Consider the following 17,050-nt stretch of genomic DNA (forward strand, 5'->3'; position numbering starts at 1 on the left):
TGTGGGGAGTAGGGGGAGAGGGAGATTCTTGGTAGGATGGAGTAAGGGGAGAGAGACAAACTAGGCAGGGGGTAGAGATGGGGGATGCTGTTGAGTTGAGGGATGGGATGGGAGAATCTGCTTCATATTGTTTTATGGTCCTGGCTTCTGTCCACTAAAATAAACTGATTTACCCAGAAAAATGTCTTTTTTTTTATAGCTGATTTCTTCTCTTCTCATAATAAACCCTGATAAATTTGCGTGAAAAAGAATAAACGAAAGTGAAGGTTCCTATTTGTTTTTCATGACATTCCATCTTTGCCCTTTAGACTGACAACTGTAAGGACTAGTTGCTTCAAATTTTATTATTTGGGCATGTAATCTATGGAACCCTGAGGCTTTTAAATTCATTTCATGTAGAGTGCCAGATAATATTCAGATCATAATTCTTAAATGATATTGATCTGATCCAGATTTGTCTAGCAACTAAAGTGTGCATCCCTATTAGCAATCACTTAGTCATCTAGATCAGTGGTTCTCAACCTTTTTCCCATCATGAAACACCTGACAGACCACACTCATATGTGTGACACACTGCTCATTACAATTCATGACAGAAATAAAAATAATGGACCTTTTATTTTTTTTTATTGTTAAGAATGACCAAGGGGAAAGATAAGTACTCTGTCTGAACAGAGCATGCATAAATAGTACACATCTCATACCAAAACACCAATTTCCAGCACTCAAACAGTAATCACCTTACCTAAGAAAAGGCAACACTAGAAAATATTACACCAAGCAAAACCAGGCTGCTATAGAGCCCTACCCAGAAACTACACGCCAGCAGAATTCCTCACCTTAGTCACATGTGCAGACCCTCACCTAACAAAGAATGAAGAGCCCATAAAGCATAACTAGAAACATGCAGCCAAAAACTGAACTGGAAACGGCAACAAGCTAGAGACTATATGCAGTGTAACAAAGTTTTAAAAACTCACCAGTCCTCAAAACAAATCAACAAATACAAAAGCAGTAAAACCATACTAACAAAGAATAGGTTTGAAAATAGCTAATGGATGGAATATTCAATAATTAAAAACTCTATCAAAAAATTTCTAGATACCAATAAGATATTTCTAACTAGTAGATACAAAGAACCAATGATTAAAAAAAAAAAAGCTTTGCTCGCTATATCTGGGAACATTTGATATCCATGTGCCCTGAGATTGTTTCGAATTTGCAGGAAGAATGGTTTGCTTGTAACTTTCTGTTCTCACACAAACTCGCTCTCTCACACTGGCTCTCAATCGCCTAATTATACACATGCTTTTTCTGACACTTATATAGGCTCTTAGTCCCACATTTACACACACATGCTATATTTCTCTCACACACACACTTACCACATGCTCTCTTTTTCACTTTCACACAGGCTCTCAATCACATACTTACACGCTCTTACCTACACCAGCTCTGTCACACACACACACACACACACACATGCTGTCTTACTTACACAGGCTCTTAATCATACATACACATGATCTCTCTCACTTACGCATGCTTTCTCAATCGTGCGCGCACACACTAATTCACACAAACAGATTTTCAATCTCGCACACAATACAGGCTCTCAATCACTCACATGCTCGCTCGCTTGCTCTCTCTCACTCCTCACGAACTAGCAGCAGCAGCCTCCTTCGCTTCCAGCCATCAAGAAAGGACCACCATCCGCTGCACGGGCTGACGTTCCTCTGCGCCGCGCTGCTCTTCAGACTGATGCTGCATGCACTAGCATGGTCTCTTCTTCCCGCACATGTGGTCGCTGCATACCACTTTCTCTTCTGGGGGGCGGGAAGAAGAGACCATGCTGGTGCTGCTGACTCCAGCTCTCCTATCAGCAGTTGAGAACTGCTGATCTAGATCCTTGAAATCTTTTTTTTTTTTTTTTTTTTTTTTGTAATTGAACAATGTCAGTTGTTCAGGTTGAGTAGTTTTTAAATCCTTACTCTGAATTCTGATTGCTATTGGCTAATAGCATTTGATAACTATCTTATACAAATTAGAATTATTTCTTGGTTAATTTAGAATTGTGTGTTCTCTAGCTTTTCTGTTACAAAAATCTGATGCTTAAAAATGTCTATAGTGTTAACTTGATCTCTTACTAAGGTTCATATGCAGCAACTGACACACTTTTAGCTGAGGTGTGTTTAGTTTCAAATGTTCTACTATTGTTGTGTGAACAAGAGGAATTTAATCCAAGTTGGTGTTTTTAAGGTTGTGTAGAATACATTTCAATACAAATTGCCTATTTAAAAAGTGACACTAAAGCCATAAATCATTTCTTTTTGTCCTAGGAACACAAGAAACTACATCAAGAATACTGAAATAACAGCAGAGAGAGGTCGAGTACATGCAGCAGCTTCATGGGCTTAAAGGATCATTTGGAACAAGACCTAGGCAATGTTTACATGGAAAGCACTGACATACACGGTGCAAATGTGCATTGGCCCACAGAAGTGAAACCAACTATGGATAAAGTTAATGCTAGAAATGTGGATCTAGATAAAGACACCTCTGAAGAGACTAGCAGTTCTAGTGGTGACTTTGAGGAGAGCATAAACTCTGATAATGAGCCTGAACAATCAGGTGGCATTACAGCTGAACCAAGTCAGGTAACTAAGACTCACGGACAACTGTGCAGGTCTCCTTGTTTAGAGCCTCATATACTAAAACGCAATGAAATATTACAGGATCTCAAGACAGAGGAGGTTTATGCAGCACCTAAAGAAATAAAGAAGCCACTTGATGTGGTGAAAGAATACCAAACCAAAATGGAGTTTGCACTGAAATTAGGTTACTCTGAAGAACAGGTTCAGCTTGTGCTTCATAAACTCGGTACAGATGCTTTAATCAATGATATCTTGGGTGAACTTGTCAAACTTGGAAATAAGAGTGAGACTGATCAACCTAGTAATAGCAGTAGCAATGGTACAATAATGCGGGAAGCATCTTCCATAGAGTCTCAGAGGTCGGAGTCCCCACTACAAGAGGAGGTGATAGATGACTGTGATAACCTGAGGCCAATAGTCATCGATGGCAGCAATGTTGCAATGAGGTATGTGTAGAGGCCATGTATATATTCAGGGTCTAAAAAACATTTTAAACAGACTTTTTTCACAGACTATTTTAATTTAGATTTTGCAGCAAATTTTTGAAATAAAAGAATCTGGTTTGTTCAAGTCTGTTCAGTCATAGGTGCTGGAATGCGGTATGACTGTTTACATCACTCAATTTGGAAAGCTGCAGAAAGTAAATTAGAGCTGATTCTAATATTTGAAAGTTAAGATAATTTCATGTGGATCTTTGAGATTTGCTTGGTATCTAACCAAATAGACTGTGTGCCACTTTTCATGTAATCTCTCCCCCAACTATAAAAAAAAAAAAATATCCATGCGAAGGTGCACAGTGCAAGACCAGAAAACAGCAGAACGGATAGAAACAGGGAAGCATCCTAAATCTACCAAGTGGCAGTTATTTTAGCATAAGAATCTTCACATCCTTACACTGAATACTTCCAAGGTCGGTCTACTATCGTATAAAAATACTTGACCTTTTCAAGTCCAAATTATATTTTTCCATTCATTTAAGATACCATATTTTTCTGTTTGGTCAATCATCTAGATCCTCAGCCAGCAGAAGTGATCAAGTCAGTGTTGCAGATAACATTTCTTTTTTGCTGGTATTTTATATTAAATTAAACTAACTAAATCCACACAGTTGTGGCATGATTTTAATTATGAAAAATAAAGCTGTACTGCTTTAATCAGTAACTTTGATAGTGAGTAAATGTTCCATGTTGTATCTGCATTCTAGTTTTGTGATGGTCATAATCATGCTTCTAAAATGTTTGAGAAAAGTCAAGCATTGTGGATTGTTGAACATTTGGGTCTCTGTTTCAGTTCTTTGAACTGTAAGCACATCTTAAGATACTAACCACTAGTGAGACAGCTTTAATAGTACAAAATATTCTAGCCTAACTAAAATTTCAACTGATAGTTAAATAGCCAAAAAGATTAGTTCGTTTTTAGGAATAACACAGTGCATTAAAAAGATCAGAAGGTGTGTTAAAGAATTTTAATATTTCCCATATACTGAAGGTGCTCTGCTTTTCGACTTGTGCATGCAAGACTTGATGACTCAAATGAGTTGTCGCAGGCTTACAGAGTCTACACCTCTAGATCAGGAGGTCTCAGTCCAGTCCTTGGTATGCATCTAGCTAGTCAGGTTTCCAGGATATCTACAGTGAATATGCATATGAGAGAGATGCAGCAACTGTCTCCATTGTATACAAGCCTGTCTTGTGCATATTCATTGCAGGTATCCTGAAAACCTGACTGTCTAGGTGGAGAACCACTGATCTAGATCTGTTCATATCTGCTTTATTCCTAGGTCTTAAAGATAGTCCAGTTTGCATTGGACAAGTATAGACATCATTGAAAGTGCCTTTACAGTTTGGTTCTAATTGGCATAATTGACAGTCAGCATTGAGGCTATAGGTTAGACAGGTATGAAGTCTGAATTACTTGGTCAAGTGGAGGTAAATCCTACAGAGCCATTCTAAGGCACATTAGCAGGGCAGTGTGGTGAAGTGTGTCCTGCCACTGCTGTGTTGTGGCTGATTAGTTTTTAGTGCTGTTACTCTGGCACTCTTCACAAGCATTAAATGTGTGTGTGTGTGTGTGTGTGTGTGGATCCCTAGAGAGTGATACTTGTTTGTTGGAAACTGCTTTAATATTTAATGTAAAGATGCAGTGAATCAAGGCTATAAATTAATCTAAAGGTAGAGAGGTAAATGCTAAATGTGAGAGAGGAAAGAATGAGGAATTTAGGGTTTATGGTCAAATAGAATATAACCTTGTATTATGCTACGGGGTGCCAAGTCCAGATCCCTAACTGAAGTGGAGATGTCTTTTGCTATGTCAAATAGGTATGAATTGAATATTGGTAAAAATATGCTGTTGCTTATCGCTACTTAGCTTTTTCAGCTAAGAAAAACTCTAACTCTAGTTAGATTCTTACAGACTTGCATTCAGATTTGTACTTCATCTTTTAATGGGCCATCAGTTGCTTGGGTTTGCTGCCTTATGACCCCCTCCTAACTTCCTAGAGGAGTCCAAATATTCTGAGCTTTTTTTTTTTTTTTTTTTAATCTGAGCATTGTTAGAGAGGACTGTTTTCCAGACCTCTTCTTGGAGCATGTTTCACAATTTAACTGGAAATTGCTCCATACTGGAGGACATTTCCTTCCCTGATCTTTGTTCAGAGGATGGTTAAGGCCACCCCATTAAGCTGGCAGTGTTAAGTCTGTGCTCCCAGTATAAGAGTGGATGGGCACTGCCACCAATCCCTTTGACACATCTAGACACTTCTCCCAGATCTTGGTGGTAAAAAAAAAACAAACAACAAAAAACCTACTACTTTGCAGAGTCCTCTGCAATAAATCACCACCACTTCAGGGGCAGGTCTTCCCCACTCCCTGAACCTCTAAAGGCCCAGGCCTTCAACAGGGCTTCTTTACTCAAAAATCCAAAATCCAACTCAGTCCCTGGACAAAGCACCCTGTACCTTTTAGTAGGAGAGGAACAGAGTGTAATCCAAACCCACCCTAGAGAGTTTCCAAGGCTCAAAGTAGGCCAAAAAGTAAAAGGAAAAAAAAATCTTCAAACTCTCTCTTCCAACTTAATTGGACATAATAATTCCCTTAATATCCTGGGATGTACCTCATCCGGCCCCATGGTCTTGTCCACTTTGTTTTCCTAACTCTTCCCATATATTCTCTTCTGTAAACGAAATTTCATCTACTCTACTCCCTACTACAGTCTTATCAACCAACAACAATCCTTCTCCGGGGTCTTCTTTAGTAAACACTGAACTGAAGTATTTGTTTAATATTTCTGACATTTCTTCATCTCTCTCCACAAATTACTTGTCATCACCTTTCAATTTCACTATACCACTTCAGGCCTCCCTACTTTCTCTGAAATATCATCTGAAAAATGCTTTTTCACCTCTTTGACTATCCTTTCTTCCACTTAATCTTTTGCTTTCTTGATTTCTTTCTTTGTCTGTTTCACCAGGTATTCTTCCCTGTGTTCTTTTTGGGATCCTTCATATTTCTCGAACACTCTTTGCCTTTATTTTTTTTCAGCCACCTCCTTTGGGAACCAGGTTTCTTTTTCCTCTTTCCTCTTTCATTTGTATCCTTTTCTTTTTTTTTTATTTTTATTCAACTTTTAAATTATTATAACATTACATTATAAATTAGTTACAAGCATTTAAAGCAATTACATAATTCTATAATCTCTACTCTGAAATAGATTGCCTGTACATAACATAGGAAATCCTTAAGCTATTTAACAGAAATCAAGCAGTACATCAAATATAGACTATGCTGTTATCCAGAGAAAATGTAGAGTACACGGAGTCTTAACTAAATACATGCTTCTAACCGCTAATCTGTGCTAACTGGGGTGTGGGAGCTCAAGAACTTCTGGAGCTGAGATACTTCATAAAAAACATATTTGTGGTTTGAGAAAAAGATCTCACATCGACAAGGAAACTTTACAATCATTTTAGCAGCAATTGCTTCTACATCAGATCTAAGGTTCAAGAAACTTTTCCTTCTGATCTGCGTTGACCTAGACAGATCTGGATATATCCAGATCTTTTGTCCAAAAAATAATTGGTGTCTCTGTTTCAAAAATAATCTTAGGACAGAGTCCTTATCAGTTGTAAAAACAAAGGATACTAACATAGTAGCCCTTGTTTTTATTTCCGTATCAGTTGATATCTCTAAAACCTCAGAGACACCAATTGAATTGTCAGTTACTCCTTGTTCCTCTAAATTACCAGGAACAGGTTTCACTGGTAAATAATAAATTCTTGAGGTTACTGGTAGATTCTTTTCTTGCATCTTCAAAACATTCACTAGATATCTATTAAACATTTCCTTCGCTGATGTTAGCCTAATCATTGGAAAATTTAGAACCCTGAGATTCAAGTATTTAATTGAATTTTCCAAATATTCAATTTTCTTATCATTTATCAACTCAGATTTAACATTTTTGTTGAAATGCCTCCACTTGTTCTAAATGTTTTTCAGTTTTTGTAATACTTGTTTTATTCAGGGTTACTAAATTTTCCAAACAAGAAAAACTCTGCTGTGTTTTACCAATATTTTGAGTAAGATCCACAATTGCTTTCTCAAGAGACTTTATGGCTGACCACAATACCCCCATATTTATCTCTGGTATTTCAGATGGTAAAATTATATTCAGCTCCTGCTTGGCGCCCCCCCCAAAATTGCTGTCCACTCATTCCTGTGACTAGTACCGGCAATATTGATTTTCCAGGGCTATCTGCCCCCAATAAAAAGTCACTCTGTTCCTGGTTTGACTGCACAGGTGGTGAGGGAGTGTTAGGAGCTCCGGGGCTAAGCGAGATTGTTTCAGCCTGTAGTACTGGCTCCCACTCCAAGTCAGATACCACTGCGGCCCTGTCCTCCGGATTCATTCCCAGTGTTGGGGCAAAGAACGTAAATATTCTTGGTTGTGAGAGCACTGGATCAGGAGTAGATGTTAATATTTCCCTGATCCTAGCCTTTCTTTTGGTGTGGGGCATACCTCAATAGGATTAACCCCCACCTCAGGATATAGATATTTATTCAAAGTATATAATATGAATGTATCTTTGCCTCTGACTCTCCCTTTACAAATTAATAGCTCATGGGGGCTAATGAAACATTTTCAATATAAAGGTATATACTTAAGGAAATCAGTACCTTGTATACAGAGTCCTCTGCTTCATCCAAATCGTAAGAAAATTTTTTTTAATGTTGTTTCCAGTCAAAGCCAAGCACCCCTTTGGTGCGCGCGGCTTAGGCATGCGCCGGCGTCGACTACGCGCTGCAGGAAGGGACAGGCTTAAGCCCTTCCTACTCCTCCGAGGTGCACGTCCAGCCCTCCGGAGCAAAGGCCCCGCCCCAATAGCCCAGCTGAGTCTGAAGAGGCAGTGAAGGAAGTTCAAAGCAGCAAAACTCCCTCGTAGAAATGGGGAACTTGAAACAGGCAAACCTCTTCAAAGGTAAATGGTAGTTTCCTGAGCCCAGCTACGTGCTGCAGGAAGAGCCAGGTTTAAAGCCCTTCCTACTCCTCCCAGGTGACGGAGGTGCACGTCCAGCCCTCCGGAGCAAAGGTTCTGCCTCCAATAGCCCAGCCAAGTCAGAAGAGGCAGTGAAGAAAGTTCAAAGCAGCAAAACTCCTTTGTAGAAATGGAGAATTTGAAACAGGCAAACTTCTTCACAGGTAAATGGTAGTTTCCTGAGCCCAGCCCATTTGTATCCTTTTCTAATGTACAGATTTGCTTCTTTTAATTTGGCCCATTGTTGTTCCACCTTACCCATTTTATCCCAGTCTTCTAGTTCTTCCTCCAGGAACATCCCTGTTTTGACAGTCTGTATTTTTGAAATTCAAAACTCTGGTCTTCGTGTGACTTCTCTCTTATTTGCGATATCAAATGAACGTAACCAGTCATGAAACGCATCATGCTATAAATGTCAGAAATCAGAATTAAAACATCTAGATAATGCAAATGAGTTTTCATTTTAGCATCAGTCAAAAGGAAAGCCTGTACAGTGTGCTTACTTATTGATAGGCTCATTGAGGTAGGACAACCTGATCATTTGTTTTCAGTCAGAAAAAATATTTCAAGATACAGAATAAGCTTACAAGTGCAAAAATACAGGGAGATTCACTCGAAAGAGGCCCTGAATATTCTGTAATAATTCTCGCTAGGACAAAGCAATCTGAATGAAACAGTGTGCAATGTGTGCTCCTCAGCATATGGAGCTTCGAACAAGCTGGGATCCCCCGAGTCGGAGCGATGAGGTAGGCGCTTGACAGCTGTCGCGACGTTTAACCTCCGTTTGCGAGATGGAGCAATGTGTCACGCATTGGCAAAGAGCATAGCAGATATTGAGTCCTTTTTCGGCAACAGAGTAACTTCAAAGGGGCTTTTCAAAGATGGCATCAGATCCGGCGACCGGATCTGATGCCACCGTACGTCTTCCTTTGGGGTATGCGCAAAGGAAAAGTCTATCAGAGCAATCCTCGCACTGTGGAAGATTTGAAGGAAAACATCCAACATGAAATTGCTGATGATCTCTCTTTCCCCCCCCCCCCCCCCCCCGATATGCTCTCAGACACGTTCAGAAACATGGAGTGCCGCGTTGAAATGTCTGGCAGAAAACTGTGATCACTTCCAGCTTTGCATGTAATTCAAAAGGTTTACATGTATGTCAAAGTATGTAGCATTTTTTTTTGGGGGGGGGGGGGGGTTTGGTTCAGATTGCTTCATCCTAATGGAAGTTATAATAGAATATATGAGGTCTCTTGAGTGAATCTCCCTGTATCATATCAACTAGCAAAAAGGGTCCAGAAGAGAGATTTGAAATTGCCTATCACATTTGGCATGCAGGCAGCAACAGGATTTTATGAAGTGCACCTTTGCCCCCACATACTATCATCACTAATACCGATAATGATGATTTGTGGTATTCAACCGATAAATTTGCTGTTGACCCCAGTCTAGAAACACTAGTTATAAAAGTAAAACCTCAGAAATCTAATAGAATAAAGTACCTTGAAAGATCGATACCTAATAAGCACAAGATAGACCTGTGCAAGCATTAAACACCCCAGTTTGTGATATGACTTGTTCTGATTATACAGCGGTCTATCTCAAGAGATTTGTTTTGTATGCATAAAATTCTTTGTAACTGCCAATTTTTCTCTTGTAATCACAAACTGATTCCTGCTTATGTTGACTTCAGAATCTTGACTAAATTTAAGAAGCTCAGAACCCTCAGTCTTCTGAGATGCTGTTCTGGGAACCCCACAGCCAATTGCATTTTCAGGGTAGTCTCAATGACTGTGCATGAGAGAAACTTATACACTGGAAACCCAGCATATGTAAATCTGTCTCGTGCATATTCTGAAAATGTGATTGTCTGTGGAGTCCTCAGGACAGTTTTGGGGAAACCCTGTTCTAAGGAGCAGTCTGTTTTTATTGATAATAGTAGACAATCATATTTCATAGAAGAATTGATAAATTGACTCATTGGAAGTTCAAAACATTCCCCCAAGGATGAATGCATCTTCTATAAACAGAAGCTCTTAAGATCTTCAGCAAATGCAAAAAAAAAAAAAAATTTGTTCTCAAGGCTAATGGTTTCAGAGTAGTACTAGATTTCAGATTTCAGTGAATTCTACAGATTTGTGTTATAGATGTGCCAAAATTAACCATTTTCTTTTTGTAAAGCTGCATGGTAGTATTGCATATCTCCAATCTGCATTTCAAGTATTTCCTTTAGTCTAATTACTGCACCCCAGTTTGTTTGCAAAGATGATGGTACAGTTTCTGCTGTCAGCACTACACTACCCTGGTAGTTTCATATTAGTATCTGCTGCTGTGTAGAAGACCCTACTTTTCCTTCATGAAGCATAAGATGCAGGATGACTGATGCATTGTTGCTTTTTTGGTATCTACCTAGTATTGTATATTAATGCTGCTAAGCTTGTTTCCTAGTAGGCATATCTAATAAAACATGCAGATATGTATTGCATAAGTAGATTTGTCCCTTTCATGTTTGATTTGTACCGAGATAAGCATGTTAAGGGATGAGCAAGGTCACCTAGCAGCAGAGTATCACTTTGGTGTGACAGGAAGTGACCCAATAGCTAGGACCTGCTTCTCTAGGAGGTGTATTATCCTTTTGCACTGATGTCTCCAGGACCTGTGCCCAAGGTTTGAAGGGTTAAGATTGCGGTTACATTTGGCAGTTCAGTCCTTTGGAATGTAAATAGCTGAGTGGTGACCTGCCTGCTGTTGAAGTAAGCAGACTTGGACTTTGTGTCTCATCTAGATAGGATTTTTAGAGTATGCTGGAGAAGAACCAGTTGTCATGTGTGTGCATACCGTTGATATAGGAAAATGTAGGAGGGATATTCTGGAAGTCAAATTAGGTAGGAAATTGTAACTCTGGAGGTTCTGGATTCCAATCTCAAATACTTCCAGCTTTATTTAGAGGACTCCAAAGACAAGCTGAGCTCTGGAGTTTGTATATTGAGACAATGGTGCAGGAAAGAGGGTGTCAGATTTTGTTAGGAATAGGAACATTTTGGATAAGGGGAGCCTTCTGGCAGGGTGGAACTAACACTTTTTAAAAAGAGGAAAGCAGTATTTAAACTAAATCATGGAGGGAAGCCAACAATTGCTTAGGAGCATATGATTTGGAGAGAGGTATCTTAGGATACTGGCAAAATGAGAAGGCTAGAATATCCCGGTTGTGGTAAAGTCTGAAAGTAGCCCAGGTGGAATTAGAGTAAATAGATATGAAGGATTCAAATTACCTGTAAGAAATACTAATAAGCAGGTTTTAAATACAAATTTAAAAATAGACTTTAAATTGTCTATATGTGAATGCTAGAAGTTGGTGTTTTTTTTTTGTTTGTTTATGGCAGTAAATGAGGATGTAGAAATATGAGACCTGGTGGAAAGATAACTAATGGGACACTGATACCAGAGTACAAATTATTTAAACATGATAGGACAAATCACGTTGGAGAGGTGGTGGGGGAGGAACCAAGATGGCTGCAGGAACTGTCATGAGGGCTTCTTGTATTTCATTTATTTTAAGAATTTTCCTTGGTGTTTGTTTCCTCTGCTTCTATGGGCAAGTGTAAAGAGAAAATTTTGTTAACTTTCCTAAAGTTTCCTCAGTAACTGAAGCGAGTCTCATGGACAAGTTTGTCCTTACTTCTGAGGCACGGGATCAACAGAGTACGCTGGGAGAAGAATTGGTGATGTTGGGAGAAAATTCTCTGTGTACCCAGAGCTGTATTATCTCAGGAGTGAAAAGGTTTCGGTGTTGTCTGAGTCACTGTTGGATGTTATCATGGATACCTCCTCTGGTGTAGCAGCAGTGCCAGGAAGCCCTGAGTTGTCATTGAAAGTGGACTCTGCAACTGTTTCCTGCTCTGTAGGAGCTCAGGTATTCTCTAAGGAAGAGACATTGGCTAAAATATTCTGTGGTGAAGCCCTCTAATATTACTTTGGACACAATATGGGAAGCCTTATCCATGCTCTCCTCTCAATTTGCACAATTTGTATTTCAACTGCAAAGCCAGTCAGAAATATTAGTTGCTAGAGAGCTACTAAAATTGCTCAGATGGAATCTAAGATTACTATTCTTCAGCACAATACTGATGTGTCTTAATGACATCAGTTGTTACAGAATAAGTTGGAAGCTTTGGAAAATGTGATAAGCAAGAATATCATTAATATGATTAACTTTCCAAAGAAGAAAATCTTAAACTTTTACAGATATAAGAATAATTTCTTGAAATATTGAAGATTCCTGAAAATGTAGTTCCTCCTATATTTAAGGCTTTTTTATTTACCTCAGGCTAAGAAAGTGCCTAAAAGATTCCTCTGAAGAATCAGTGGACATTTTGAATTTGACTTCTTGGAAAAATCAGCGGAAGAAGTTCTATCAGCTTAAGTGATTACCTGTCTGGTGGACTTAAGAACTTTAGGTTAAAAATGTTTTTTGTAATAAAATAGCTTCTTTAGATCTGAAGATTATTTTCTTTGTGGCTGAAGGAACATGAGTGAGGACGAAGAAATTTATCTTTGAAACCTAGGCTATTGCAACTGGGTTGGCTGTTTTGGTTGAATTTTCCCTGCAAATGTGTGATAAAAATTTTCACCTCCTTTAATTTTTTTTGATCACTTGCAGTTGGTTAATTTTATTTCTTCAAGAACAGATCCAGTTGGATTCCTCTCATCCCTTTAGGTCTATCTGCAGTTTCTTGAGTATTTAAGTGGTTGGGTGTTTTTGCTGCATTTATATTTGTTCTCAAATTGTGTGGGCTTCTCCTTAATGTGGGCTGATGATGCATTGGAGTTTGAGTTCCCTTGATAGTAATATTGTGGGGTTTTTTTGTTTTGTTTTTTTTTCTCCTATGCATTTAATCTGTGCGATTTTTTTTTTTCTTGGTGGTTAACTTAAATTTCTATAAATAAAAAGTTTAAAAAAAATACACATTGGAGGGGTGGTACTGTATGTTAAGGATAGTATAGAAGTTGAGCAGGATAAAAGTATTGCAGGAAACAAAATGTACCATGGAATATTTTTATGGCTAGAAATTGTGTGTGACAAGGATGAGCATACCAGTGGGTTTATGCTATAACCTGTCTGACCAAGATGAAGAATCAAATGGTAAAATGTTAATAAATTAGGCAAATAAAATTGGTAACAGTAATAATGGGAAATTTCAATTACTCTAATATTGAACTGGAATTCAGGTTGGAAGCTGGAACATGAGGGAAGAGTAGTGACTTGAACATGATGCTACAAGCAGAGATTAAATTCTGGGGGCTTGCAGCAGATCTTCGGGACTTGGCACTGAGAACCAGAGATGTAGCTTAGCACTTGGCAGACCAGAAAAAGGCAGGAGCTGACTCTCTTCAAGCAAAGTAGCAGATATTTTCTGGAAGGAAGGAGATAATCTTACTAGAGCGCTTTGGTGGGCTTCTGGTTGTTCCTCTTTCCTAGGCTTAGACCAGTCTAGGCCACCAGAGGGAATTGCCATCTTCACCCTTCTTGGTCTCTTCTGGCTCCTGGCCCTGCTTACTTTGCAGTTCCTTGGGTCTGGCCCTTCATCTCCTGATGTTGCCAGATTGAGCCCTGCCATTGCTTTCCCCTAACATCCTCCCCTCCCCCCCCCCCCAACATGGTGACCTCTGGGCAGCTGTGGAAGGCTCAGACTTTGATGCATTGAGATGCCCCTCTCACCCATAGCATTCTTAATCAGTTGGATACAGCATGTTCCTTACTTTTCTAGAGTGTAGAATAACCTTGACCAGGTATTTTTCATGTTTGGTGAGCTGGACTAATTGGGGTGGCATCTAGGTGCATCCTGGAAAGAGGTTATCAATTTTGGTATAGATACATGGAAGATGAGGTGGATTCTTAAAGAATGAGTAGCTCTAGCTCAGAGGTGACAGGGTTGACTTGGTGGATAATATATTGAATGCTCAGTTTTCTACTGGGTTGGCTGGATTTTTTTTTTTTTTTGAGGCTAACCAGACTTCCTAGCCCATAATATATATGTAATCCCCTTTTTTCAATCAGACTTGTTTGTAGGCTGCTTTTGAGGCGTCCAGTTGTTTCACGAGCTCCCGGACCTGTTATAATTTCCAGATGCCTCTTGAAGTTGTGGGGATTGCAGAATCGGAGTTTACTTGAGTGAAGCCATAGTTTGCAAGAAACCGGTGGAAGAGTGCACAAGGTTAACCCAGTCGTCCCTATTGTAGTTGAGGAGGAACCATGGAGGTTGCTGAGGCATAATTTGATTTAGATTCTATCTTTCATGCCACATCAAAGTGGATTCCATTCTGTTACCTTAGGTATTTCCCTATCCCTCAGGGCTTATGATCTAAGTTTTGAATTTGATTGTCTCCATTCCATTTGCTTGACTGTCCATAGGTGATAGGCTATGGAGGTATAGGGTTGTATGTCCAGTAATCTAAGGGTATTATAAGTGGTCCTCTGGGCCTTCTAACCAGTCAGCTTTTCAGGATATCCCTAATGAATATGATGGAGATTTGCATACATCAGAGGCAGTGCGCATTCATTAGAGAGATCCTGAAAACCAGACTGAGGGCCCAAGGTCAGCAAGACCATGGAGTCTGAAACAAAGCTTGTCTGTTTCCTCAGCAATAGGTAACTGAATGAAGAACATGAAATGGGCTATTTTGGAAAACCAGAATGACTCCCATTATGTTACCTTTTTGAAGGTGAAGGTCTGATATAATGGCCCAAGGTCATGAAGGCATGGTGACAGCTTGCAGGGGACCTGTGGGCTTTGCCTGTAGTAGCTTTGTACAGGCACCCAGGCCATAGGAAGCAAAAGTATTGTTACATGGGTAGTCATCTTGGGCCACCAGAAGCTTTGAGAGAACAGACATTCTTCCTGGATGTCCTGCCATACAAGTAGAGGCTTCAAGTTGAACAGCCTCAGGTGATGTATATATTTGGTTTTGATAGAATAATTCTCCATTTTCCTTAATTAGCAATTTGGTCCTGGAGAGGACTGGTATTCCTGAAATTCATCCTGGATTAGTGTTAAGTCCTAGGGCAGGAGTGGCTCCAACTCTGCGATTCAGGATAGCTGGGGCCTCTGTGTTCCTACAGGCTATCTCCTTGTGCTTCCCTTGATGAGAGAGTGCATCTGCTTTGCTGTTCTGGGAGCCAGTGTGGTAGGTTATCTGAAAATCAAAGTGTGTGAAGAATAAAAGTGCAATGCAATTGCCTGATGTTCAGAACTGTGGCTTTTTTTTAAAGATTTTCTAGATTGTGGTTATTTATCAGATCCTGTACAGGATATAGGCACCCTTCCAAGTAATATTGTCACTCCTTAAATGCCACTTTGATGGTTGGGAGTTCCTTACCTAGGGTAGCTTGATTTTGCTCAACAGGCAATAGCCTATAGGAGCAGGAAGAAATAAAACAAAGTTGGAAACTTTGAAGTGAGATGGTGATGTGTAAAACTTTCACATCTTTGGTCAGCCTGTGCTATTAGTGTGAGAAATTTAAATTCTCCATAGATAAGCAGGACATAAATCTGTCACAAGTGGATATCTGGTGTTGTGACAGAAAAGCGCACTCTGTGCAACCGAGAGAGGCTTTTCTGAGCATTTGTAGACCTTCCCATACAGCCACTGTTCCGCAAGTCTTTTTTTTATTATTTCTTTTTCCCCACTTATGCAAAAGGATATATTTTTTGCTTGCTCTTTTTCAGGAGCTTTCCAAATTTTATGCCTTTTGGTTTTTTGTTTAGTTTCATCTGTAGACAAATGGGTGTAAATCAGTCATAACATGTAGGTGACTTTATCAGTTGGTGCCTATGTGGATGTAGCTCTCATACTCAGACTGAGGTCTGCGTGGAAGTTTAGTACACAGATGCTGTCTTGTGAGCCCTTCAGTGATTCATGGTTTGAGCAACTGCATGGACAAGTTTTCCAAATCTCTCTGATTTTTGGTCTTGTACTTTTATGCTGCCATCTTTTTTGTCTTGGATTTGCATGCTTGTATCCATTTTTCTCAGAAAGCAGGATGGTAGTCCAAACATATGAGTAACATCAGATGGAGCCCGGCACAGAAAACATCTGTCAAAGTGTCTAGAACTTTGACTGGCACACTGAGCATGCCCAGCATGCCACTATCCACGTGCCCACGCAGGGTCCTCCTTCAGTCTCTTTCTTTCTGCGGTGCAGTTGCCTTGCAGTGGTGGAGCTCTGCTCTGTCTTAAGTGTTCTTTGTTTCCTTGTGATTTTTTTTCGCAGCCCTCGCATGGGGGTCCCCCTTCCCTGGTTCCCCCTTAGCAATGGGGTGGGGTGGTAAGTTTTTACCTTCTTTGCGGTCAGGTGTGGTCTGTTTTTTTGCCGTCTGATCTTCTGCTCAAGGCATGGCCTCATCCACTTTTCAGTGATGCCCTCAATGCCTGCGGACCATGTCTTTGACTAATCCGCATGAAGTCTGTATTCTTTGCCTGGGGGCATCACATGATGTCCGGTGTTGTCATTTTTGCAACCAGATGACTCCCAAGGGTAGTCGTGTGCGTTTAGATAAAATGCAGAAACTTTTTGGCCCCAAGAAGTTAGGGCCTTCCATTCCAACATCTGTGATGCTGTGAGGTTGAAGGGAACCTATGGACACCGAACCCTGTGTCCACCCCCACTCAGGCTCCCCCTCTGGAGAGGGGCGCCGGAGATCGACTACTGTCTATGTCCTCCCGTTCCAGGACATCCCACGCTGGGGAAAGACAGGGCCAAGCACAGGAGATCAAGGAAGCACTGACACCGGTTGCTATCTGGGCGTGGCTCCAGTTCTGGATCAGCGCCAGCACTAGCCGGGCTGCTCCCGAAGCAGCCACGCAGAGAC

The 17,050-nt window shown here is 40.1% G+C and overlaps 1 protein-coding gene across 7 annotated transcripts in view; it reads left to right on the plus strand.

The window, feature by feature from the left end:
- The window catches only part of ZC3H12C (zinc finger CCCH-type containing 12C), a 168,755-nt gene that overhangs the window by 78,383 nt on the left and 73,322 nt on the right, over positions 1-17,050 (plus strand). For all 7 annotated transcript variants that reach the window (XM_029602481.1, XM_029602482.1, XM_029602480.1 and 4 more), the window contains one exon: positions 2,340-3,100. In XM_029602481.1, coding sequence (XP_029458341.1) covers positions 2,409-3,100 — 692 coding nt within the window. In that variant the 5' untranslated portion in view covers positions 2,340-2,408. The remainder of the gene's footprint in view (positions 1-2,339; positions 3,101-17,050) is intronic.

The sequence above is a fragment of the Rhinatrema bivittatum genome, chromosome 5 (assembly GCF_901001135.1).
Source record: "Rhinatrema bivittatum chromosome 5, aRhiBiv1.1, whole genome shotgun sequence".
Taxonomy (NCBI): Eukaryota; Metazoa; Chordata; class Amphibia; order Gymnophiona; family Rhinatrematidae; genus Rhinatrema; species Rhinatrema bivittatum.